Raw genomic sequence first — 27,523 nt, 5'->3', positions numbered from 1 at the left:
TCTTTATATAAACTTTTTCCTTTAAAATTTAAAGTTTCATAACATCAAACAGATATATAAACACTTGAAAATCATGAAAATAGATTGTCCATATAATGTGTCAGAAGATTAACTATTTTTAAGACTAAAAACATCTTTTTTGTCATGTCTATGAATCTGGATTGAGATGATAGATTTAAGGCTTTTCCAATATAGGAACAACCTTCTCTACCTCACTCCAACAGTATAAGGTTGACACCGAGTTATTGTAGGTTTTTCAATCCAGTTACATCAAGATGGTACTTTTACCTTCGGAAAACTTAATTTCGGCCAAAATTTTATCCTCCGAAATTTCGGCGCGAAATCCATTTTGCTTGAGCGGACAGTGACGGGTCCATCGGTGACAGAAAGTTGCAGGCTTTGATTACTGAATTTTTGTTTTATTCCATTTTCCCCTTGATATTTTGCTCAGAATCTTCGAGCTTTTTCAACCATTTATGGCCTAGACCCTCTCTAATGGCTTTAATTAATATCAATTTATTCTGCGTGGTAATTGTAAGGTTTAATGGTTCGCATTTTGGATTCCATGTTCTTGACCTTGACCTTGACCGTCTTTAATGGCTTCTCATGATTCTGTTCTATTGGGCCATGTGTTCGCTTGGTTCCTCCGGTTATTCCAGGGTTTACCGATAAATTTTGGAATCGAGATTTTTGTAAAAACGGTGATTGAGCGTACAGGTGTATGGCACGTTTCAGGCCCTTAGTTTATTCAAACAAGGAACGTTCCCGTTGTGGCCATGGTGGCTTCGGTTGACCAATTTTTTTAGGGTTTCTGGTCTCTGTGTCCTGTGTATATTCCCTGTATCCCTGGTTTCTTGGAAAGCGTGGTAACTAATTTTATATACCGCTGTAATTATGAAAAATGGTAATGTTATGCTTCTCTGAACCCAAGGGGGATTGGTCCAGTTCCATTATTTTTCCATCTCTGCAATTCTGGGGTTTTCGATGGAGCATATGCCTCTAACAATTCACTCTCTATTCTCTAGCAGAACATGGAGAATTGATTGTAAAACTTGTCAATTCTCTGTTTTCTGAAGGTTTTGAGTAGAATTAATCCAGCTCAATTCTTTTTTATCCGTAGTTTCTAGATTTCTATTGTTGTTGAGCCTCTACTGTATGTGTTCTCTTGGTTTACAGGGAGTTTTGACAGGAGGTATTTCTAAAAATATGTTGCCGCTTCAAAAATGGCGATGTTCTTGGTCCCTTGTGGCATCCATTGTTTCCTTAGTTGTATTAGTTTCAGTTATCCATATGTTCTTATTCCCTCTGGTTCCTTCCTCTTTTGAATTCTTTAATGGGCAGCAAGGGCGTAATTATTGTCCTTCAATCAATGATACACATGTTCCGATCGGCGGTACACACGTTTCAAGTAATGCTAGTTATGTTTCAGTCAATAGTACACATGATGTATCAGTGGGAAATTCTAGTTTTCCTGATTTTAATGTTATGCCGGATTCTCACGGAGCTGTAAGCTACAAAGGTGCACCTTGGAAGAGCGAAATTGGAAGATGGTTTTCTGGGTGTGATTCAATAGCGATGGCGGTTTACGTCAATGAGGTATAGCATGAAGTAAAAAGAAATGATGCTTGTGTTTGTTTTTAAAATTTGTTTTTCTTCCACGTTTATTCATGGTTATTATTTAAATATTCGATAAAAAGGTTATCAAATCTTCAGACTTATGGAAAATTAGATTCGCATAAGCATCTAGATATTAGACCTTTTTTTTTTCTTTTTTTTCAATTTTAGCATATGATTAGAATTTCTAAAAATTTGGGCTGACCCTTTTTATTAATTTTGTTTTCTGTTAATTGAGCCATGTGTTGCTTTGGCACAATGTGTGGTTTTTATATTTCTTAAATTACCGGTTGTTTTTATTTCTTTTCTGTATAGGTTTTAGACAAACTTGGACACGATAATTTTCAATTTTTTTTTTAATATGTTTGTTTTTGTTTCTTTTTTCTTCACCTGCTAAATGGTAATTATGCATATGATGAACTTGGTATTAGAAGATGTAGGGGTGAGTTTATTGTGTTTTCTTTTGTTTTCCTTTCTATTGTATATGGAAATTTTCTTTTCCCTGTGGATCATATTCATGTTAATTGACCAAAGAGTTTTGAGTCTAGGACATCCACAAAGCTTCAAGAGTTAAGGAGAGTTTCACCATTAATCCTGGGCTTATTATCATTAAAGTGGAAGTTTTAGGCCAATGGGATGAGAATTATACCTATTTATTATGAGTTTTGAATGCAGGGCATTAACCCAGTCAGTTGTTGCAATAAAGTTGAACCTACATGAGTTCACAAGAGTTTCACCATTAATCTGCGACTCATTACCTTAAAAGTGGAAGTTATAGACCAAGTGAACGAATAAAAAGGAGAGAAATGCTTGCAAACTACCAAGGGACCCCAATTATTCTTCTCCGCTGGTGCTGATACTATTTGTCCAACAATGCCCAGTAATATCAGTTGAATTCTCCTTCCTGTTTCAAAACTTGATGTTTTTTGGTGGTATAAAATCACATGCGCTATGAGTGTACAAACTGGTCCTGAGCTTCCAACCTTTGTGACCAAGACTGGATGGTTCATCATAATTCTAGAACCATGTATCTTTTTTGACTGAGTGGTTCATCATAATTCTAGAGTCAGATTCTAGAATCCTGTAATATGGTGGTGCTCCTGTGCACAGATGTCTGACACATTGCAGCCTGTTCAATAATACACAATTCTTTCCTACTAGGCCATGTTGACCTAATTCTTCAGGGTTTTTGTACTGGCTTTTCTGTATATTGCTCTACATCTTTGGGCTGCCTTTGTTCTGCTATTTTTCTTTTTTGAATAAGGTGAGAACATTGTTGAACAATTGCATGTTTCTTTGAAAACGAGGGGGATTAATCCATTTGCTGCTTCCTCCTCTACATGTATCGTTTTTTACATAGAGCACATGCCTTCAATTCCTATGTTTTCCAGCAATTTTGTGTTCTTCTTTTGACAGAATACCACACACATATGGTTGTATATTCCCTAATTCTGTCGATTTTAAGGGTTGTAGGAAATAATCCAACTCCACTATTCCTCTTTGCTTTTTCGGATATCCTGTACTACTGCACTTCTGATGATGTCCTCTTCAGGCCTTTAGAGGGTTTGGATTGGGTTTGCGGAAATATGTATTTCTTTTGTGAAATTAGGATGTGTTGAAATATGTTGCTTGTTCAGAACTGGCAATGCTCATGGTCCCTTGGGGCAGCAAGTGTGTCGCTAGGGGTGCTGTTTCAGTCATCCATATGTTCTTGTTCCTTGGGTTCCTTTATTTTTCTTTTGTTGTTCGATTTATGTTACAAATTAATGATTCTATAGGGACAGTCAACATTTCAAAAAGGAAAAAAATGATGATCTTTTATGGAATGCTGAGTTTGCTGAATTTACTGTCATGTCATATTCTCGTGGTGCCATGAGCTCTCAGTTTGCCCCATGAAAGAGTGAAATTGGAATGTGGCTTTCTTGTTGTGATTCAATATCCACAATGTTGATGTCAACACGGGCTGTAAAGAAGACATTCTCAGTGTTTTATAGTTATATCTTGTTCTAAGGACGCGCCTCTTAAACCGACAGCCTGTTCAATAGTTGACATTCGAGTGTCTCAATATTGAATTCTACTCTTTTAGTTTTAGCAGGTAGCAATGCTTAGGCTTTTCGTTGGTAAAGTTTTTGACAGTTTTTGATTGCTGATAATCATGTCCTTAATTACTCTGCTATAGATATCTTTTTTTATTTGTTATCTTATTATAGTCCTTTTCTTTTTGGGAAATTTATCAAGTTACCCACAAGAGATTAACAATTGAACTGCCCATAACTTTTGCTTTAATTTCAAAATACCCACGAAAAAGCACGTCATCTTGAATTGAATAGTGACAAATGGATGGCATTTAAGTGACGAATGGATGGAATGTTAAATAATTAATTTCTTCGGTGTATTTTGATAAATTTCCCCTTCTTACTGAGTATGTGTTAGATGAACTATATACTATTTGCGTCTCTTTTCTGCATCTTTTCTTGCTACTTATGCATGCATTGACCTTGGTATCAATTTGAACACATAAGGTGGACCTCAGAGGATACATATTTGTGTTTTGAAGCTACAATTTTGTGTTTTTTTGCCTTCCTCTTTTTTTTTCTCCCATTATGTTAGGTTGGCTTCTTTTTCCAGTGTGGGGTGGCATGGTGGGAGATCTGATTTGTTTCTGTTATATGTTTGATCTATATTCAGTAATTGCTCCAGTTCAGATTTTCTTCTAATGATTATGTGTTTTTATGTATTACTTCCGATAAGTCGTGGCATATTCGAATACATGGCTGTTGAAATTTTACATAAGTCAAATATGTCTGTTATAAGGGGAAAAAGGCATGCATTTGCTCTTTCTTATTTCCTATCTATGCATTATGGCTGATGAAGTTTTAATTGTGGTGTTCATCAGCTGATCAAGTCAACTGCAGTATATGAACTTGTATTCTTTCTTAATTAGTTTTATAGAAGCTGTGGTAACTAGGGATTTATAGAGTAGTATTCAATGGCGCCTACCACTTATTTAATAGGATCTATGACCTTTACTAATTATGCGATGCTAACAGTTAGGCCATATATGGTGATGCATAGAATCATAATCCATTGTTCTGGTGTTTTCTCTATTGTAACCAATTATTTATTCACGCTCATGAAATTATTGATTTTGTTGGTAGACAATTGGGGGGAAGCGCTGCAACAATGATTGTAATGGTCAAGGCATTTGTAATCAGGATTTGGGACATTGTAGGTGCTTCCACGGGTATGCTGGTTAGTATGTTCTCCACGATTATTTACTGTTAATATTTGTTTTAAAATTTTATAGAATTTTCATCATCATCAGATATTGTCGGTTCAGGATTCATGATAAGTTTTGGCAAACTTTTACGTTGGCTGCCTACCTAACACCACCCAGCCCTTTTACCCGGGCATGGGACGAGTTAAGGGAAAGTTAAGGTCATCACCTTTCTTAGACCTAGAATTTTCATATAAGTACAATTTAAATTTTTTAAGAAGTTTCATCTAAGTACAACTATACAGTGATAATCATATCAGTGCCCCTAGATAATAAAACACAACACAGATGCATATAAGAGACATTTGGAACAATGGCCATGGTACAGAAATTGACCACACTTCTCTGCCTGCAGCATGTAAGCTGACATGCAGGTAGATGCCTAGACACATGTAGGAAAAAATGAACCAATTTGTGTTCCTTGCAATTGAACATGTCAAATGTCACAAGCTGTGAAGTTGTGGCTGTGACAATGTTATCAAATGAAGAAGAAGAAAAGTGAGACATTATATGTGGCCCCATTATATTTATGTATGTGTGCTTGTGTGTGGTCTCTGTGTGTGTGCGCGCGTGCGCATCTGTGTGCAGTTATTCTTGGTTACACCACCTTAAGGGCGAATATTGAGTTTCCTGCTGACCAAGTTTTGACCACAAAATGCCCTCATAAATCAAAAGAGTACATTAGGAATAAATTGTTTGGAAATTTATTTAGAAAAGGCATATTCACCAATAGATTGGTGTAGCCTTGAAATACACACACACATACATACACTATACATACACTGTTATGCCCTTCATGTACATGAGATATTACAACATATTACATGAAGGAAAATTGTTTTATGTGGGCTGGAACGTATGACTACATATGCGGTCTAAAAAGTGTAAAGCATCCATCTTAAAGATGGATGCAAGTAGGTGTTCCATTTTAAAACAATAGAAACTAATGGTCCAAATGTTTTCTTACTACAAGTATTATTTTTAATTTTTAAATTTTACTTATTTTTTCATATTCATGATCTCCATGTTAGAGATTACATGTCCTTAAAAGTTAAGTAAAAAAATCCACCTCAAAAATAGAGTTATTAATAGGCCCGCATTTCTACATATGGGGGCTTGGCCGCATAGAAACCGGGTCCTTACATGAATACACATATATGAACAACAAATACTAGAACAAAGCCCATGTATTATATTGCTATTAGCCCCAGCAAGCTATGTTGTGGTTTCTACCATGGACAACTTGGCTTTAAGAAATCAATGTCGAATCCGTTTGAGCTCCTTGGTGCAGATATCACGATTTGATTATCCGTACAAATGAATCTCGCCTCAATTTCTTGATCTTCACTTTCTCTGTCACAAAGTGTTTATCAATCAATCTGCTTCATTTTCCTGAAATGTACTGAATTGAGAGAATCGAAATGGCATTATGTTATTAAAATGAAAGAGCAATCTAGAGATATTCTGACCAAGTATTATTAGCAGATGTCTGACTCCAAAAAATTTCGGCAGTACTTTCTGCCCAAAATTACTGGGATCTCCTAAATTAGATGTCACTCCATTATCTTGCTTCAGTGCTCCTGGATGGAAATCTCCATGTGATCTCAATCCCCACTTTTTGCGATCTCGAATTTGATCACTCCTAGCCACTCGAAGTGTCAGTAAGAGGTCAAGAAGATTATTCATTTAGATCTTAGTTGCAATAATGCTCTGTCTCTAATGCTTTTGCATGTTGTGAAGTGTAAAATTGCAAATAAAGCAGCTTGATATGCTTTTGGATGTTGACAGTATGAAATTGTAAATAAATCGGATTTTTATTAAAAAAATCAGCGACTTTGTGTAGTTATCCTTATCCCGATGTGCCTCATCCTGATATTTTTTTAATGTATTTTGTGGGATTATTGTTACATATACTACAACTCAAAGAAATAGAAAATTATTGATTATGAATCAGAAAATTTAACTAATAAAGAATTACATTTTATTACCTTTTTAATTGTCCTTTTTTTGTGCGGATTTTTTATTATATTTTGAGAGATTAAATAATTTTTTAATTTTAATAAAATTTCTAATATTTATTTAATTAAATTAAAAATTGTACGGAATTCGCTCCTGACCTGGGGAGCTTCCTGAATGTGTCGCCTCCCACTCCCACTACTGCCTGCACTCCCCAAGCAACTACATTGCTGCTATGGACCTATATTCTGGCCCTATGCTCGATATAGCCACAATTCCTTTTGTTTTCATTACTCCATGAAACAAAGTTTTGTCCCAAAAACACACCACAACTAGATATGGAACAATAAGATTCTGGGTATCTAGCCCAATGTGCATCAGCGTAGGCAATGACACTGAGAGGATTAAAGGAAGCTTCTTTTGTATACATCATGTCATTACTAGTACTTCTATTGAAGTATGCATTTCACTGCCTCCAAAAATAATAGAATATGGTGCATGTATTAACTGGGAAACCTATTTCACTGTGAAAACAATGTCAGATTGCGTGAGTGTCGGGTACTGGAGGGAACTAATACTAGTGTCATATTGTTGTGGATCAGAAACAGGTTCACCCTCTTCTCCTTTAGTCTCTGAAGAATAGGTGCAGGAGTCATTGCGGGTTTGCAATCCTTCATGCTACTATGAGAAAACATGTCTAAGGAATACTTATACTGGAAAAGTATAAGTTTACAGCAGTCTTGTCCACTTCAACACCACGGAAGTATTTCAGCAAACTCATATCTTCAAATCAACCCTGTATTTGCCATCATATTGGTCTTGTAGATGAAGAGTTCTATGACGATAGCAAAACCAACTACTATTAGCCGGTCCTCATGTATCAGTCTCCATTTGAAGTCGCATTCACTCGTATAGATAAGCAGATGGTGGAGACTCAAGGTGTCATCTATATCTGTTTTCCAACATACATCAAGTCCCCTAGAAAACGGCCAAGAAAGCCCCAAGTAACATTTTAATTGGCCTCGTATCTACCTGTCCCTGCCTAGATGATAGTGAGCATTTAAGTACCATGAAATTTCTACCTAGCCAACATAAAATTTTGTTACATCTTATCATGTGTCCTGAAGACCTGAATCTATATTGTCTTACTGAGAGTATGAAAGGAGGAACAAGATTCATGTAGCTGACCCCAAATAATTGGGGCAAGGCTTGGATGATTCTGATGATGATGAAATTTCTACCCAAGATGTACACCAGCACTTTCAAGCATGTGTGTGCCATTAGAATGCTATTCAAGATCTTCTGGTTTTTTGCGCAAGCACCTTTTGAGGTGAGAGATCAACTCTTCGACTTTGGCCAGCCTACGAAATCTATTGGCTAGAGTGTTCATGGTCCTCTGACCTCTCAGCTTTTGGCACTAAGATTGTGAATATTGCTACAATTTCCTACTAGTTCACACCCTAATGGAAAACTCATGGAAAGTCTTCATGAGGGCACCCATGACAGCAGCCCAATACTTCTGAAAGAAATGCCACAGTAAAATCATTCAGCTCCTTATTTTATATCTACCCTATACAAAAATTACCTGTACCCGTCATCTCCTCGAAGTTTTTTGCTAAAACAAACCTGTTGTTCCAGAATATTGTCACATGTGAGGCCACCATCCTTGGTCCCTCGCCTTATTTGTAGAATATAATTTTAAATGAAAGCTGTAGTTGCATCTATCACCCCATTATCCTCCTCAGAGGGGACATCATAATGAACGTTTTTATGCAATTACATCTTCTTATGGACTGAGTAACATTAAACTTCCTATCTTACAAATATATTCCTCATAAAATGCAACTCGCTCCCTAATCCTTGGGTCGACAGAACCATAGTGCCCATGTTAGTCAGATGGTCTCTTCCTTTTCTGCCGACAACATCCTATACACACCACAGTAATGTGACCTAGTAAGCTCCTCACTGGAAGGACTATACACCTGGATCTCTCCTTTTCACTTCCCTTGAACCTTATCTCACTTGTCTTCTTGAGGGAGATGTGCACTTTTAATGGGATATTGTGTGATCAAGAGCAATGTTAAAAAAGGCGGAGATAACCTTCTCATGACTTAGGCAACCCAAAAAAGGAGAGGGAGGGGTGGCTAGTATAAGACACGTCCTTGTCCCTTCCCTTGAACCTTATCTCAGTTGTCTTCTCATGGCCTAGGTATTTGAGGGAGATGTGCACTTTTACTGGGAGATTGTGTGATCAAGAGCAATGTTAAAAAAGCGGAGGTGACTGCCTCATGACTTAGGCACCCCAAAAAAGGAGAGAGAGGGGGAGGAGAGGTGGTTAGTATATATGTGTCTTATATGTATAATATATATTATATATTATATTATATATAATTGTATAGATATAAAAAGCAAGTGGAAAGTTGGAGAGAGTAGAGATCATCTACCAATCGCTCTCTTTCTGTATAATATTTAGTAGAGATAATAGTATTATATAAAATTAGGGAGAGTATAGGAGAGAGAGAGAGTAGAGACTCATCATCTACCCCTCCGCTCTACCTAAGTACTATGTAGTAGTGGTATAGATTATACTACTAATATGATAGCACCATAGCCTTATAATATGTTATTAATTTACTGTGGTACTATAAAATACTATGTGATATATAATATATAGTAATACTTCTGTAAAGTACAAATTTACTAATTTACTATGGTACTATATAGCATACATTACACACGCTTAGCAAAACAAAATCTGAATATTCAATTTTTGGGAAATCTGAATAAAAGTATTGCCGGCTTATCATATATTTGGATTATATATTATTGTATAGTTTATGCTTTTCTTAGATTCGAAATCTCTATTTGGCTAAAAAGGAAATCAGAGTTTGTCGATTTTCCTTATTAGGCAAGTATTTAATTTGTACCTAATTGTACTCTCTCTCACCATTAAAGATAGACATTATACATATAAAATATGCATGCAAATCAATAATCTACAGAAACACAAACCCAAAGGAGAGAAAGAAAGAGATAGCTAGAGAAAGGGAGAGAAAGTTATTGATGCTGATGCAAAAATTCAGCAGCGTGGGATTCTCGTTTTTGACTTTTTGATTCATCAAAACTCCATGGAATCAATCAAAACATGATTAAGTATTCAAGAGTTTATGGAACACTATTGGATCAAAACATCCGAACCAGTTGATCACGTGATCTAAAAATATGTTATTCTATGGTAATAAATAATAATAATTTTTAAAAATATTTTATTCTGCTGTCTTTGACACTGATGATACAAAATCAGCAGCATATTGATCTTTTTTAATGCAAAAACTGATCTAAAAATCTTTCCAAAATGGATCAATAATATCCAACAATATTTATCAAATGTTTGATCAACAGGTACCACATATATGCATGATGAATTTCATGTGAAATCATGATCAAATCACAAGAAGGATGCTGGTGCTGCTACTGAAAAACCAGAAACATGTTCGATCGAATTTGATCATTATATAGATCTAAACTCTTTCAAACTGGTTAACTAGATCCTGGGAACATCAATCTAATGATTTATGAACAAGAACGCCTTTAAGCATGATGATTTTCATGCAAAAATTCGACCAAAAATACAGAATCATGCTGCTGTTTTCTCTGCTTCTAAAATAGCAGAGAATTCATCCTATCTTGATGTAGATTTATCATGTTATTTGATCTAAATTAATCAAATGCTTTCTCTAGACATGGATACATGTTTTAGATACAATTAGCAGAAATAATGATCTCTAAATCATGATCAAATTATCAAATAATCGCTGATTTCTCTGCTGAAAAAATCAGCAGCGAGAATTATATTAATAATCTGCTTTTGGTGTAAATTTATTGATTCACTTAAAAAAGATTCAAAAAATTATCAGAAATTGGATGCAAGATTCAAGAAACAATTGCAGCAAGAGTAACAAGAACTCGAGCTTGAATCAACTGAAAAGCATTGATTTTTCTGCAGCTGACAGAAAAATAAAAACTTGATCACAACTTGAGCTTGATTTTCATGAATGGTCTTGATGATCTTGCTTGTATTTATTTAGGATCCTAATCAGATCTTGTTATTCTAAAAATAAAATAGAAATAAAAGAAAAAGCCCAGTCATCCTAAGATGAACGAGGGTTTAGAGAGAGAAGTTGTGAGCAGGGTGAGAGGAAAACCCAATCAACTTAAGAAGAAAGAGAGATCTTAGAGAGAGAGAGAATGAGGCTGCGAGAGCATGTACATATGAGTAAGAGCAGGTTTCTAGCAATGGAGAGAGAGAATCTGGGGAATATAAAGGGAGAGAGGGGGGTCTTTGGCTTGAGAGGTTGGCGTTTTGAAGCTAGAGAGAGGAAATGTTGATCCGCTGAATTTTTTGATGGAAAAATGCTAACCCGCAAGTTAGTTTTTTTGCACACATCTTATAAAATTCAAGTCTGACCTATTTTTTGGGGATACTGATATTGGGGTCTTATATTCGAATACTATAGGATTTAATTTGGAGCTATCAACACTATTTTGGCTATATTGAATTTGGGAAAATTAAAATATTGCAGTAAACTAGAATATAAATATATTTTGAGCGTATCAAACATACCTTAATACTGTTATTAAATATAATATTATGTGAGATAATGTATAAATATATTTAGGAAGAAGAAGAAGAAGAAGATGGGATCAAGATACTTGTCTTGGACTAGGCGGTAGGTGCCCACCTAGGCAGCACCTCACCCATACTCGCGTGCCTAGAGACACCTCCACCCCTAGCGGTCGCTTACCTCCAGGCAATCGCCTAGTCGGGTATCTAGAGACAGTGTTGGAAAAATCGGCGATCCGATCTGAAATCGGGTGATCCGGATCGGGTATCCCCCAAGCCGTCCCAGTTCCAAGGAAAAAATGGGATTCGGCAATCCGTGCCATTTTATTATTAAAAAACATTTGAATTGCCATACTGATGTCACGAACCGTGGACAAGCCTCACATGGTGGACCTTGGCACCTTGCACGAGGCCCTATTCCCAAACAATTCCTTGCTAGATATGTTGTTGCAACTCATTATATATGCATTTTTCGTCTCACATCTCTTTGATGTGGGATAATTCTCATAGCCCAACATTGCTCCAAATTAAGGCGCACTTTATTTTAAATGGTGGTGATAATTTGTTCCAAGTTATTTATGGTGTTTGTATTAGGTAGGGATGGGTGGATTCTATAAATAGATCTTTCTCTCTTATACAAGGACATCTATAAAATAAAATGGTCTATAATTCTTTTTAAGATTAAATATATTTATTTATTTTTAATATTTAATCTTGTTTAGATTAATTATATATATATATATATTTTATAATATACAAACATAAAAATAAAATTCCATATAATAATTTACAAAAATTAAAATAATTATATGAAATTGTTGTACTAGCTCATAGGATATTAAAAAAATAAAAAAATAATACTAATATTGGTTTATTGAACATTAAAAAAAAATACTAGTTTATGGGATATTTTAAGAGAGAAAAATAACATTAGCTCATACCACTTTAGAATTTATTTCAAATTGCTTTATCAATTATCTAACATTGCAAATATGAATTTTTTTATTTATTTTCCTAATTTTATTAAAATATGATTGCAAATTTATGTTACTAAATTCTATATTTTTATCAACTCTAATTATTATACATTATATTTATTTATTTGTGAGGCTCATACCCTTGTTTTTTTAATCACGTTTATTATAATATTGTAATTAATAATTATACTAATTACAATGATAATCAAATCTTTTATTTTATTTAATAATTTATTTACATTATAAATTATGCAATGTATTATTTTTTGTTATAGTTGTAAATTAGATTTTTAAATTAGATGATATTGAAAGACAAATTTCAAATTTATTCTTATTTGTATAGTAAAACGATGATAAAATAATAAAATACGAACCAATAATTCTAATTTCAATGTGTAATATTGTATTTAGTTAGGTTTTAATAAATGCTTGATGAGAATCTTCATATAGGAAAAGAACATCTCAATATTCGTATATTGATGCAAAAAAATAAAATTTATTAATGTAGTACTTGCATTTCTTATTGGATTCCTAAAAAACAACATTTATAATGATTTTTAATAATTTTTTTGAATTTTTTTTAAGGCCGAATCCGACCGATTCGGCCGATTCCCGATCCGAAGCACTGATTCACTGATTCGGATGGGTTTTTGGGGTGCTCGATCCATAGCACCGATCCGTTTTTTAAACCACTGTCTAGAGATACCTTTGTCCGGGTTGGCCTTTTTTAAACTCCTGATTACGAGCGAAGATGGATATTTGCAAAGTGCAACGTCATAGAAGTTCGTTTCTAAGAAAGACAAATAATTGTATGTAAGGTCATCTTTTTGGCAAAACTATACTTCTCTCAGCAAGTGTGATTGTGTATGAGAGTAATTCTTAGCTTCATGACTTCTGTTTGATGCTTTCATTTATTGAGGCATGAGTTTCTGTCCACTATATATTTGAGGTGTTGAATTGCGAAGTAATTAAAATTTAAAAGTACGTCATTATGATAAATAGGGGAAGACTGCTCTGAGAGATTACACATGAATTGCAACTTGCCAAATTCTTCCGAGTTTCCATATGGACCATGGATTGTTTCAAGTTGCTCTGCGTATTGTGATACAACAAGAGCAATGTGCTTCTGTGGAGAAGGAACAAAATATCCGAATCGCCCTGTGGCAGAGGCATGTGGCTTTCGAGTGACGTAAGTTGGCTTTTCTTATATATTCTTTCACATAATTATTGAAATGATAGATACTTCATCATATTCTTACCATGAGACATCATAACCTATTGCTTATAAAAAGATGTTGTACTATATTCTATAAAAGAATAGGGGTGATTTTATTCCTAAATTTGAGAACAATACAGGTTACCTACAACACCTGGTGGCCCAAAAATAGTTGACTGGACAAAAGCTGACCTGGAAAATATTTTTACAAGTAATAGCAGCAAAGCTGGCTGGTGTAATGTGGATCCAGATGATGCATATAAAAAAAAGGTTCGATACAAAGAGGAATGTGATTGTAAATATGATGGTCTGTGGGGACAATTTTGTGAGATTCCTTCATTATGCAGTTGTATAAACCAGTGCTCTGGACATGGACACTGTCGTGGTGGATTCTGTCAAGTAAGTCATTTTAACTTTTATACTTACCTAGACATATGACATGTTCCAGGTTCCTTCAAGTGTAGAAATAATAGAAAAATAGCAATTGGTTATTTCTCTTTATAATGTGCTTGTTCTTTCAGTAATGAAATTTGGAACCATCTCAAGCTATTAGACTGTTTATGTAATTGTTCAAGTAATTTGCTCACTTACATTCTTTATAACTTCACCTGTTGCACTGGGGAATTCCCTAAGTAAACTGAGTGAAAGTCATTATATTAGTGTTGTTTTGCTTGAATTGAGCATCTCTGATCATTTCTTGGTGTCCTTTTTAGTGCCACAGTGGCTGGTATGGGATTGACTGCAGTGTACCCTCAATTTCATCGTCTGCAAAAGAATGGCCCCACTGGCTTCGCCCAGCAACAGTTACTATACCAGATAATGGTGGCTCTGTTAACCTTGTCGCTGCTGTGAAAAAGAAAAGGCCTCTTATATATGTCTATGATTTGCCTGCAGAATTCAATAGTCATCTCCTTGAGGTTGGTTTGGCACTCTTGTTGAAAAATACTGATCAGCAGGTTTGGGGTTGTTAATGTACTTTTTATATGGTGCAGGGCCGACATTACAAATTTGAATGTGTTAATAGAATATACGGTGAAAAGAACGAAACTCTATGGACAGACCAGCTGTATGGAGCTCAGGTATGTATTTTATTGTAGAGATGGAACTTCCAATTTGATACTGGGAAAATCTAGTTACAATTGGGTTCATTGGGCATTCTCTGTGCTCATTTTACAGATGGCACTCTATGAGAGCATCTTGGCCAGCCCTTATAGGACAACAAATGGTGAAGAAGCGGATTATTATTATGTCCCAGTGCTTGATTCATGTTTGATCACTCGTGCGGACGATGCACCCCACTTGGGTATGCAGGTATTAGTTTGCTTTGCATTATACGCATAAAGCATGTCATTTTGTGATCATTTTCTCTTAAAATACCATTTATTAAGAGACTCATTTCTACCTTAGTTTTTTTGTTCCTTTTTTGACAGCTCACTCAAGTTGTTGGAACCGCCTGAGATTCCAAATCGTTTTAAGAATTGGAATCACAGTTAGCTAGGAGAATCTTATTTTTAGAATCGATGTAAGTACAAAGGGAATTGTCGGAAATGACATTCCTACGTAATAGGAATCAAGATTTGACCTAAATGGAATTGAGGTCCCTACATATATGGAATTGAGATTCTGACCTCGTTGGAATCGAGTATCTAACCTATTTGGAATTAGCCCATATGGAATCGAGATTCCTTCATATATAAAATTGAGATTCCGACCTCTTTGGAATCAAGTTTCTAATGTATCTAAAGTCAAGATTCATGTCAGTTTGGAGTTGAGTTTCGACCCACCTGGCTATCGAGATTTGTAACACTATGGGATCGAGTTTGTAACACAACTTAGAACCTTATGAAGCAAACAAGATTAGAGGTCTCTAAGACTTGAAGAAGGGTTCCTTGGATTTGAAGTGAATGTGTTAACTTTTGAGCCCCAGTCACAGTATTAGAAGTAGGGTCCAATTTATAGACACTCGTAGTCCACTTCGGAAAATTGCCTACGAGATATGCGAATATTATCTCATGTATTTTTAAAATGTAATTTTGATTTCATTATTATAGTTCAAAATAGAATTTTGTTTGTACCAGGATGTTGTAGCATGTGCCTTTGATACTGCGGGTAAAGATATGGAGTATTCAATTTTTAACGTTGGAAGGCCAAGTTCTCTTAATTTTAATGCTCTAATGCGCAAGTTATACTTGCCTTTGTTACTTGCAAAAGATATTGGAATAATACTTGTTAAGAACTTAACTCTAGACATTTGCATTTGAAAACTGATTTATGGAACTAATACTTTGACAATGCATTTATTGGATTATTATTCGGAGCACATATGAACTATGGGAGACAAACATCTCTAGATAACTCAAATCAAAATCCATAAATATTTGAATCGATCCATGAATCACATATTTGTGCACCTAGAACGTTAATATTTGATTTTGTGGTATTATGATTCTAAAACAGTTAGATCGAGATTCAATGCAGGTGGAAGCAAGATTCGATGTTTGATTAATTCGTGATTTCTTGCATCTACAAATTGCGGTACTTAATGTTCAAGGATCTGGATTAGAAAGCAATCGAATCAAGTATATGTGGATTCTAGATTCAACAAATGTAGAATCAAGATTCAACAATTAAGGAATCGAGAATCAATAAATATTAGAAACGAGATTCTATGCATTTGGAATCAAGATTTCTAAAATAGGGAATCGAGATTCTTAACTTCATATAATCGGATTCCGTGAAGATTCCTTGTCGGAATCACGGAACCGGAATTCCGAATTAGAATTACGACCTTGGGTGAGATATTCCGATAACTATGAGCTCACTATTTCGAATGGTAATGAAGTCTATTTATAACTTTAAAGATATTGAACCTATGGATTGTGATCAAGTCTTCATTCACAAATCATGCTTTTGTGTCAAGCTTTTAGACACCATAGAAAGGTATGAACTTTCTTAGAATATTAAATGTCGAAAATGAATTGATAATATGCAACTTAATCGAACTCTTTATTCATACCACTTGCTTCTGTGTCAATTTTTCAGTCGTTTTTCTTCCATTTCATGGTGTGAACTTCTTAGGATCTCAATGTCTATTGTTTGAAATCGAATTCATATTTCAATTGACTTATGCTGTGATGTGCCCTGGATTTGGCAAATGTGGGTATTTTTTACATGTTTCTTGTGGAGTTCTGCACCATGCACTTCTTTTTGAAGGGATATTTGTTGAAGGCTTTAATTTTCTTTGTTGGAAGTGATTTTGAACATGTTAGGCAGTTGGAAGAATATTTAGACTTTCAATTTTTGAAATTTTTGATAGATGTGGCAGTATCAACCATTTAAGATGATATAGAATACCTATATTTACTTTTGAACTATGGTTCATTACATATCATACTTAGTACCTTAATATATTTAGTTAATATGTTTGTATGCTAGTGTTTAGTTATAGATAGATAAAGAGATAAAGAGATGGACACAAACATACACACATATAGGTAGATAGATAGATATATAGATAGATATAACTCCCTCATGGCCAGCCCCAAGCCGGAATGAGAAAGGAGGAGGGTTGTGTTTAGGTTGACGGCTAGTGTAAAACTTTTCCCAGATCTCTATCATGATCCTAATGCAATGTTATATGGGATAAGGCTCGGATGATGATGATGTAGACGTATAGATGTATATAGTAGTGCGTGTGCACATGTGTGTGAGAGAGAAAGAGTCAGGGATATCTGGGTAGCTGACTGAATACTGATCTGATTTGAATGAATAACTCAACTGGATTTGCCAATTTCTTCATGGAAAATATCAGGAACATTGTTAAGAGAGAATAATAATATGTGGGTATGGGTTTTAGTTTTAAATGGTATGGCAGGTAATTTGGCCTCTGCTGGCATTGAATGCCATTTGCAGATACTTCAGATGTTTTATTTTTTGTTTCATATTGGGAGACAGAAATCGACAATGGTAGAGTAAGTTGGATCATTGGTTTCGTGGGACACTGTGATTGGAACCTTGTTCCATGATTGTAGAGATAATGTGATTTTGGTTTATGTCACTGATTGGTTAGAAGATGGGGGAGTTAATATATTTGATGAAATCGATATTTGTTATATTATTAGAGTTTGATTGTTTTAGTCTTTGTCTATAATGCCTTTGTCAATCTAGCTCTGAACTGATTTGGTTTGATAATTTTCTTGACGGGAGGTCTTGGAGTGGTTATGGCATTGAAGGTTTAGGTTTTTTATTTAGAATGGTGTCAGATTTCTTAGATTCATAGGTTGGTCTGTCACCTCCAGAAAGTACCTTTTTCGCCTTACATCTTAAGCGCCCTCATCATGCATCAGCATTGATAGGTCAATCTTAGCATACCTAGTGAGCCTTAAATATGTCCAAGTATTATAGCTTCTTTAGTGTCTGTTTGGATGTAACTGTAAATTTTTAGGATAACAAATACATTTTTTTTCCCCTAGGGTTTGGATATGCTTGGATGATTGGTAGCTTTTTGGATGCCAATTAGAAAACCTATTACATTCATGCCAAAATTGCCATCTGAAAAAAATTCTACAGACTTAAATGTTTTTTTGGCATATTGGGCCTCTCTCTCAAAATCATGGCTCCTCTCTCAAACCCCCGACCACAACTGTCTTTCACCCCTTCTCTCTCAAACCCTCCAACCGCAATCTCCTGTCTCTCTCTCTCTCTCTCACACACACACACACACACACTCACACACATGCACACACACACACATGCACATACACACCTGTCTCAAACCCTCCAACCATAAAACACTTTCTCTCTCGCTCTCTCTCTTTAGTGTCCTCTTCAACATGTAAGGGGAAAAAGAGCTCTCTCTCTCTGTCTTTAGAGAAATCATGGAGACACAGAGATGAAGCTTATCATCCCCATCAATGCTATTGTTTGTATTGCAGCCATTCTCTCACGCTTACCTTTTATTTGCTCCGGGTCTCAAAGAAAATCACCATGGCCGTGATCTTTCAGAAAACATAGTTGGTAAGGCTTCTTTTCTTCTGTATGCATGAACAACATGACTCCTCACCAAAATCAGACCCACAACAAGAAAACTCACTGGCTCTGAATCACAACCGGATAACTCATTGCAAACGTTTCTAGATACCAGTCTGAGCACCCAATTTAGCGAGAGCCACCCATTTTAAAGAGAGAAAGAGAGCTTGTTACATATTGCATTACATACCACATAACAGGGCAATCATCATCGTCAGTATCATCATCATCCAAGCTTTATCCCAATTATTTGGGGTCGGCTACGTGAATCTTGTTCTTCCATTCTTCTCTATCAAGGGCCATACCCTCACTTTACCCGGGTGGTGCAGCACGTTGCTTAAAGGGAACGGCATCTACATTAACATAGGTTTAGGATTCATGATAAGATGTGGCAAAGTTTTATGTTGGCTGCCTACCTAACGCAACACACCTATTTTACTCGGGCTTGGGACGAGTAAGTTTAAGGTCCTCATCCTTATTGGACCAACTACATAACAGGGCAATAGATAAATCAATTTCTCTTATCTATTTATTGTTGGGTAAGTAGAAATCTAAAATTTCCAGCTACACAAAACCCCAAACTGTAACTTCTTTTGTCCACATTTTAAAAGAGGTGGTGGCCTACCTAATGCAACCTACCTCTTTTACTCGGGCTTGGGACGAGTTGAGCGAAAGTTTAAAGTCCTCATCCTTATTAGACCAACTACATAACAGGGCAATAGATAATCCAATTTCTCTATTTATTTTTTGGTGGGTAAGTAGAAATCTAAATTTCCAGCTACACAAAACCCCAAACTATAAATTCTTTTGTCCACATTTTGAAGTGAAGATATCTTCAAAACCCTAGTTTCCTAAGAGCCAAACCACTTTGCTTACAATGATTTCTGGGGTAACATTTTTTCCCTTAGCCTGAATTTTCTTCGTTTGGAGAATACTATTAATTGTAGGAATTGTGTTTTCTATGCCTGAAGTTGTACAATTTTGTCAGAAGTGAAGGTAATGGTTTCAGCCATTAGTGGAGTTTTCATGCTTCAGGTCATTGAAGGGATTTGTATGGGAAGATTTTAGGAAGTTTGATGTGGGGAGATCTACAGGATGGTTGATTTGAGCCCCTCAGGGTTTCTTGGAATTAGCCATTGGAGAAGGAAGAGAGAGAGAATAGATTCAGAGTAATATTATATAGGGGTTAATTTTGCAGGAAGAGGCGAGAGATCTATTTTTCTCTCCCTTCCTCTGCAACAAAACTGTTTATGGGTACAACAAAATAAAATAGCAACATATTTAGACTTAGCTTAATTATCAACATCATCCAAGCCTTATCCCAACTTTTGGGGTCGGTTATTTAGACTTAGCTCAATAAAACTTGCAATTCTTCTAGGTGAGTAGAATGACAAGTCTTACATCCAAACTGGCCCTCACGTACGGCAACTTGCAATTCTTCTAGGTGATAAACTTATTCCATCAACTTCTTAGGAAGTATAAGACATTCAAAATTAAGTTTAAGATGCACTCCTATTCATTTTTAAATACTGAGAAATGTCTTGGATTACTTTATTGATTCTGAGATTGAGGACCAATTTGGGCATCATCAAACCTGTTGAATGGTTCACGTTTAGTCTTATTCGAGGTTACTTAGCTCCAACGTAGGGTTCGCCCTTGCCCAACAGGAGTTTTGCATCTATTTCATAGCAATATTTCTGGCTGTGTTTTTTTTTTTTAATTAAAAAAAATATAAATTTAATCTTTAAAGGATATTGTCTAAGTATAGATGTCCAGATTTAATGTTTTTCTTTTTGGTAATTGATTGCTCATCCTAGCTATCTTAGCTGGCTGTTTTTTCATGTACTTATTGATTGGGAAGAAAACTATTTGTCGAGGATATCGTCTTTCAGATCCTGAACCAGTATTTATATAATTACTCATTGGTAATATGCTATATGAAATTTATCATAGGTTTTCAGCATTAATTTGGGAGCACATTTGGCCACTCACTTTTCTAATTATACACCACTGCTTTTGACTGTGCCCACCCTGAACATGACTTGTAACACTATGGAATTGATTTGACCACAAACATTGTTGGGTGGATTATTAAACAAGTTGAGTGGTAAAAAATATGCTCCCATTGATTTTCTCAAAATTTAAGTTCAAGAAGTTACACGGTAATTTTCAGTGCCCCAAATTTTCTATAAGCCCATTCCTTGTTATTTAGGGTTACACACAGGGGCCTGGACTCCACTTGTACTCTGTTTTGCATATTGTCCTTTTGCATATTATAAGTAGTTTATATTTTATGTTTAGGCTATGGAATTTGACATCAACATGTAATAAAATTTCAGGATTTCGGAGGATTTAGGAGCTTCCTAAATTTGGACTACTATAAGAGGGCATATGAACATATCCGTGAGCAATATCCATACTGGAATCGGTCAGCTGGAAGAGACCATATATGGGTATGATCCAGAGTTTTTTAATAGTTTTTGAGGAAAAGACAGGAAGAGCAATAGCAGCTCAGGAAAATTCTTGCACTGGCTGTTTACACAATCAGATACCATCACCATCCAACCACAATGATGGATGGGGGAGATCAGTTATATTTCCTCCATATCACTTCAATTGTGTTGCTATCCAAACTGCATCTCATTGGCATAATTCTCTGATGAGGACAGTGGGTGGTGGATCTCCGGGTTTGGATAATATGCACAGGCTGTGCATGATACACTTTCCTATCATTTACAACCTTGCATGCTTCTCTTCCATGTAATCTAACATTGTTCTTGCCTCCTTTGAAGGCAGTTTTTTTCTTGGGATGAAGGTGCTTGCTCTGCCCCTAATGAGATTTGGAGCAGCATGATGTTAGTGCATTGGGGAAACACAAATTCAAAGCACAACTACTCAACAACAGCTTATTTTGCTGACAATTGGGACCATATTCCTATTGAGAGAAGAGGAAGCCATCCATGCTTTGTCCCAGAAAAGGATCTTGTGCTCCCTGCATGGAAAATGCCAGATCCTTTTGCCCTCAAATCCAAATTATGGGCCAGGTATTGCTCTAGATAATGCTATGAGAGAGGCTGAGGTTTGTTCCATTTGATTACCCTTTTAGGGAAGTGTACTGTAATCCAGTGGCCTACAGAAACCATAGGCCTTTGGGATTATCAGCATCGTATGAAGCGATGGAGAATGACAGATAGTGCATTCTACCATTGGGGTCATCTTCTGTTCTGGTGGATCACTCTCTCTCTCCACCACAATCCGCATTTCATTAGGTGCTAATGACCAAAATGGAATGTTTTTTCATAATCCATTGGACTGTAGTATACTTTGCTTACTCCTTTAAGCGTTGAAATTGATATGAAATTGATTTTCATGCAGACCATTGGGAGAGCGAAAAACCCTGTTTTATTTTAATGGGAATTTGGGACCTGCGTATCCAGATAGCCGGCCTGAAAACACGTACCTAACCTGATACATCTCTCTCTCTCTCGCACAACAAATTTTTTTACATGTTAACTTAGTTGCTTCAATTACTATTATCAAAAAGAAAAAAAAGAAATCATTTAGGACTCCTGTTTTCCTGATTCTTGTGATTTGTCCACAATATTTCAGCTATAGTATGGGTACAAGGCAGAAATTAGCTGCAGAATTTGGCTCAACTCCAAACAAAGCAGGCAAGTTGGGAGAACAGCATGCATCAGATGTGATTGTTTCACCGTTGCGCTCAGATAATTACCATGGAGATCTGGCAAGTTCCATCTTTTGTGGTGTTCTGCCTGGTGATGGTTGGAGTGGTCGCATGGAGGATAGTGTTCTACAAGGGTGTATTCCAGTTATTATTCAGGTGATATTTAATAATTAATAATATTTTTATTATTTAACATTTAATATTGGTCATGGTGGTGGTGGTGGTTCTTGTTTTCGGAGCCATTTGTATTTCTTGTTTGTTATGATGCAAGTCATGTTTATGATTGGATTTTATTTGGCTTTCCTATTCTTTCCATGGTCAGGTGAAGGAATTTGGGACTTTGTATATTTATTTTTTCCAATGGTTATTTTTTAATTAAAAAAGGTATGTCGCTTTCAAAATTGTCCATGGTTAGGCATAAAAATTAAAAAACATGAGCAGTGGATTTTGAATAAAAGATTTGAATATCTTTGTGTTAAGAGGGTTTACATTCTCAAATTGTACCAAGTACATGAATACGAGCATGCTTCATTTCTATCATTTTCTGAATGGAATACATATGGTGGGACATCCGCCATCCGTTCCCAGTAATGGTCAATGGAGATTAACTGTAATTCCGATGACAGATGGTCACCTTGGTACTGTTAATCTCTTAACAACTGTAAACTGCAAAAGATGGTGATGCTATCTTTCTACCATGCGCCTTCAGTGTATGTTATATTCCATGCACAGCAGCATTGGTGTATGGCATGCTTTCCTGATTTTGGTGGCGTTTCTGGATTTATTAAGTATTATTTCCACATATATACTTTTGTTAGTTTACCCAGATGATTTGTTGTTGATTAGCTGTTTTCCATTATTGCAGGATGGGATCTTCTTGCCCTATGAGAACATGCTCAATCTTGACAGTTTTGCTGTTCGTATTCATGAGAATGATATCCCAAATATGGTTAATATCCTGCGGGTAAAGCTTTTCTTACCTGGAAATTGAAAATAAATGCAGCATTGAAAATAAATGCAACTTATTTGTTGCAATGGTGAGAGAGAGACTTTCTTAATGCTTTCATTCTGTTGCAGGCAATAAATGAAACAGAAAGAGAATTGAAGTTGGCAAATGTACAAAACATTTGGCAAAGGTTTCTTTATCGGGATTCTGTTATGCTCGAGGCTAATAGGCAATCCGAAATGTATGATTCTGAGTATGATTGGGGTCAGGAGTTCTCAAAACTAGTAGAAGATGATGTCTTCTCTACATTTATACAGGTTTCCATTTGTATAATTCACTACTTATTGATCATAAAAGAGTATACATCCAATTGCATACACCTCAGTACCTTGATAGACAATTATTTATGTATAGTGGCTTTTCAATCAGGCTTTCGTTGTTTGAAACAATGACCAAAACTTCACTGAATTTAGGAAAATAAAAATGTTGACTAACCACTCATGGGAAAATAAAAATGTTGACTGACCATTCATAGGAAAATAGGGTTTTGTTAGGCTACACCACTTGTGGTGTAGACCCTACTCAACATTTTTAGACCTTTAGATACCCTTATCTTGTAGTATGGTAACTTCTTGTTTAGGGAAATTTTAAGTAATTAGTCAAGGATAAACTAGAAATTCCAAATAGAAACAAAAACATTTATTAACAATAGTGTACAATGATATCACCGATATGGTGTGTGACATCACCCACAAGATGCATTAATTGTTTTTAACTACTAATAGAATGTTATTATTTTTTTATAAAAATATCCATTCTGCCTTTCTAAATGACCAAAAATACCCTTATTTGAAAAATTTTGTATTGCAATTCAAGGGTATTTTAGTATCCAAAAATGTTTAGCACTTTAAGGGTCAGTGGTGTAGCCTAACAAAACCTTTTTAGAAATGAAGGCTTTGTATGTATATGATACTATTTATTTATCAAAAGAGAAATTAAGGTGCTGCGTAAAATCTTTTTCTGGTACTAGTTCCACAAAATTTTGAAGCTAACATCTATGTCATTAACAGAGTTTACACTACAAATTGCACAATGACCCTTGGAGGCAAAACCTTCGGCCTCGAGAGAGGGACTACGGACTGCCAAAGACCTGCTCAAGAGTTTACAATTTTGAGGAAGTATAGAGAGAGCAGCGGCCGAAACGGCATTGTTTAGAGTGTTTATCTCATGTTACAATCTCTATTCTCATACATGGCCTTGCCAGGTATTGTTTTTATCACCCATTTGGATTGCAGTTCATTGTTGCGGCCCATATTGAATGCTTAACTGCACGATTTTTTATCTGAGTAACCGACGTGTACCTTAACTCTAATCTGTAATCATTAACCAAACGATCGACATCCTTATTCATATTTGTATGTCTTTGGATAATGTTTTGTAGGGACTATTCGTAGAGTGTACTCTCTGCAAGAATAAGCTGAACACTTACTGTTATCAGGCAAAAACCCCCAATTATGAGGATTGTATTATTTGAATTGCAAAACGTCTTTGATTTGCGAGTTGAATAATTCCGAGGGAAAAAAATATATGTTGAGCTCTTAAAAACCGAGGTCTAATTATCCATCAAGTGGACAGCCTGCATTTACTGTAGGAGCAGGTACCGATTTGGATCATTTTAGGGAATAATATATATATATATATATATATATATATATATATATATATATATGGGTTATGTTAGGGTGCTCACACTAAGTAATTTATCATTGTATTCAATAAATTTAGACACTTTTATTTTTGTTTTGTACATGGAGCATTTTTTTTAATAAGAGTATTTTTGGTAATTAAGAGGGTGGTGACGTTATCGACATGGGGTGTGACATCTCCCGCATAGAGTACACCAGTGTCATTTAATAATCTATGTGAGTAATGTTATACCCTTTCTAATGACGAAAAATAATCTTACTAAAAAAAAGCTCCATGTACAAAACAAGGGTATATAAGTGTATAAATTTGTTGAGTGTAATGATAAATTACTTCATAGTGTGAGCATCATAACATATATATATATATATATATATATATATATATATATATATATATATAAAGGTGATCTTAATGCATGCGGTTGAGCAATATTTTGTCGGGGGAGTGAGTGTATAATTTAGTCGTAAGAGTGTCTTGGAATGAAGGCTTAAGAAGGTTGAGGACCTTAAACTTTCTGCCTTGGTAGAAAGGTTGGGTTGTGTTAGGTGGGCAGCCAGCATACAATTTTGTCAAAACTTATTATGAATATTGAACTTACAATATCTGCTTTAATAGAATAGAATAGCGGTTTAGGATTCGTATAATCGACCACAATTAGTTAGGAAAGGGTTTTGATGATGAAGATGATTGTGTTGGAGCAAATCTCAATCTTCCCTTCTTTCCTATTTGGGTATTGATGGTTGGAAAAGGAATCCAACCATTAAATAAGGGGAAATGATGTTCTGCATTTACAATCAAACACTGCTTTTTCCTCTCTTCTCAAACAAAATAGGGAAAGGTTTATATACTTCCTCTCTAATATAGAAGATCTATGCTTCCCCTACCATCCAGTCGTTTAATTTTGATCAAGTGAGCCACTTACTGTTTAATCTTAGATCTGATACTTTAGAGTAATTTATTTTTAATTTTTTGATATAAATTGTATGAATATGAAATTTGGTAGGTGCCATCTCCTCATTGTGGTGCACCTATAAAAATATTAAAAACATTTTTTTGATAAAATATAATTTTATAAACTTCTAAGGATCACACTTATAAACAAGATACAAGAGTAGATGGATGTGGAAAGATCTTCCAGGCATAAAAAGAAGAAGCAGCAAAAGATGAAGTGAAACTTGAACGAAGTACACCCCAAAGAACAAAACTAGGCTGAGAGGCTTTAGAAGCGCTCTGCCATTTCGAATGTCTAAAGAGGCTTTATATAGACGCTGGACTTGAAATCTGGATTCCAAAAAAGAAAAAAAAAAAACCTAGTTGGGCAAGACAGATGGCCTTATGAACAGTAAAAAGGTAATGTACAGTGACAGGTGGCAGGTATGAACAGTGCTGTCGACAAAATAGTGTTGAACAGTGCTGTCGACAAAATAGTGCTGAACAGTGCTGCTGACAAAATAGTGCTGAACAGTGCTGCCGACAAAATAGTGCTGAACAGTGCTGCCGACAAAATAGTGCTGAACAATGCTACTGCTACAGTGACTCTGCTACAGTGTTTCTGCTACAGTGACTCTGCTCAATATGTGTCATAATTGAGAGGATAGCCGTCAGAATCATAACTTGGTGAAGAAGGAATAGACGGGTTATGAGAGGGTCCAATGTATGTATCATCACTGGAACTGTCTGTTGGTGTTTCTGTGGGAGGGGGATGATCAACAAGCCATATGTGTAACTGATGTAATAATGCCGCTCCTCTGGGTGTTTCATCAGTCCATACTGTATTTCTTGTATACATATCTAAGGGAATCTATTCTGGCTGGATTCTATTAATATAGCATATGAGAATTTTCAATTCTTTCCATAATTCTGTTTGAAGTAGCTAGTGATTCAGGAGATTAGAATCATACCATGCAATGGTTTCAATTAAAGGATGTTGGGTGGAATAGGTACAATCTGGGTATATTTGAGGTCTAAGGTCTTGATGGAAAGCAATAATGATGTAGGGTTTGTGAGGATAACCAAAGGATTCAATCCATTGATTATAATGGTAATGTTTTGTAAGAAACTTATAGAAATTGAATGCTCTAGGATTGGGATAGATGTAGTTGTTCTATTGTGGGAAATGACAATGTCTGAGGTAGGACAATAATTTTCTTACATGGAAATTAAAACATATATGATGGTTTTGGGTAAGGTACTAGAGGAAACAAATAGCTTCTTTTGGCATATTATAGTAATGTCTGGTTTGAAAGAGGGATAAAAATGGATAAGTAGGATGGCATCGAATTCCTTGAAAACAATCTCCATGATTTCTGATCAATATTTCATGCATCTTTTGTTGCATATTCTCATTTCTGGATTCCATAGTTTTTTTGAGAATGATGTCGTAAATTTCATCAAGAACTTCATTTGTTTCTTCTTCAAGTCTGATTGTTGCTCCTATGAAGGGAACAATAGCAAGACTGGTTTCTTCAGAAAACTTTCTTCTTGAAAACATAT

At 35.5% G+C, this 27,523-nt stretch overlaps 1 protein-coding gene across 16 annotated transcripts; it reads left to right on the top strand.

The window, feature by feature from the left end:
- Positions 1 to 696: 696 nt before the first annotated feature.
- On the top strand, positions 697 to 26,888 carry LOC18439978 (exostosin family protein). Of its 16 annotated transcripts, none has more exons than XR_016052857.1 (16): positions 697 to 866; positions 1,177 to 1,596; positions 4,773 to 4,866; positions 13,451 to 13,637; positions 13,805 to 14,063; positions 14,378 to 14,581; positions 14,657 to 14,743; positions 14,841 to 14,975; positions 21,032 to 21,145; positions 21,489 to 21,736; positions 22,068 to 22,148; positions 22,302 to 22,533; positions 23,243 to 23,341; positions 23,455 to 23,640; positions 24,394 to 24,587; positions 26,115 to 26,888. XR_016052857.1 is itself a non-coding variant. In XM_088863095.1 (15 exons), exons 5-15 carry the CDS (start codon positions 14,035 to 14,037, stop codon positions 24,505 to 24,507), a joined length of 1,521 nt encoding a protein of 506 aa, XP_088719221.1. In that variant the 5' UTR covers positions 697 to 866; positions 1,177 to 1,596; positions 4,773 to 4,866; positions 13,451 to 13,637; positions 13,805 to 14,034; the 3' UTR covers positions 24,508 to 24,866. The 16 variants fall into 16 exon arrangements, 7 of the variants coding, with proteins under 7 accessions (XP_088719221.1, XP_088719224.1, XP_020526337.1 ...); XR_016052856.1 differs by lacking the exon at positions 26,115 to 26,888 and adding an exon at positions 24,765 to 24,866; XR_002281906.2 differs by having other exon boundaries at positions 697 to 1,596.
- The last annotated feature ends 635 nt before the right edge of the window (positions 26,889 to 27,523 follow it).

The sequence above is a fragment of the Amborella trichopoda genome, chromosome 3 (genome assembly GCF_054954075.1).
Source record: "Amborella trichopoda isolate Santa Cruz 75 chromosome 3, AtrichopodaSantaCruz75HAP2 v2.0, whole genome shotgun sequence".
In the NCBI taxonomy this organism is placed as follows: domain Eukaryota; kingdom Viridiplantae; phylum Streptophyta; class Magnoliopsida; order Amborellales; family Amborellaceae; genus Amborella; species Amborella trichopoda.
Note: the sequence above shows the minus strand (reverse complement) of the source record. Positions and strands in the feature narration are given on the sequence as shown.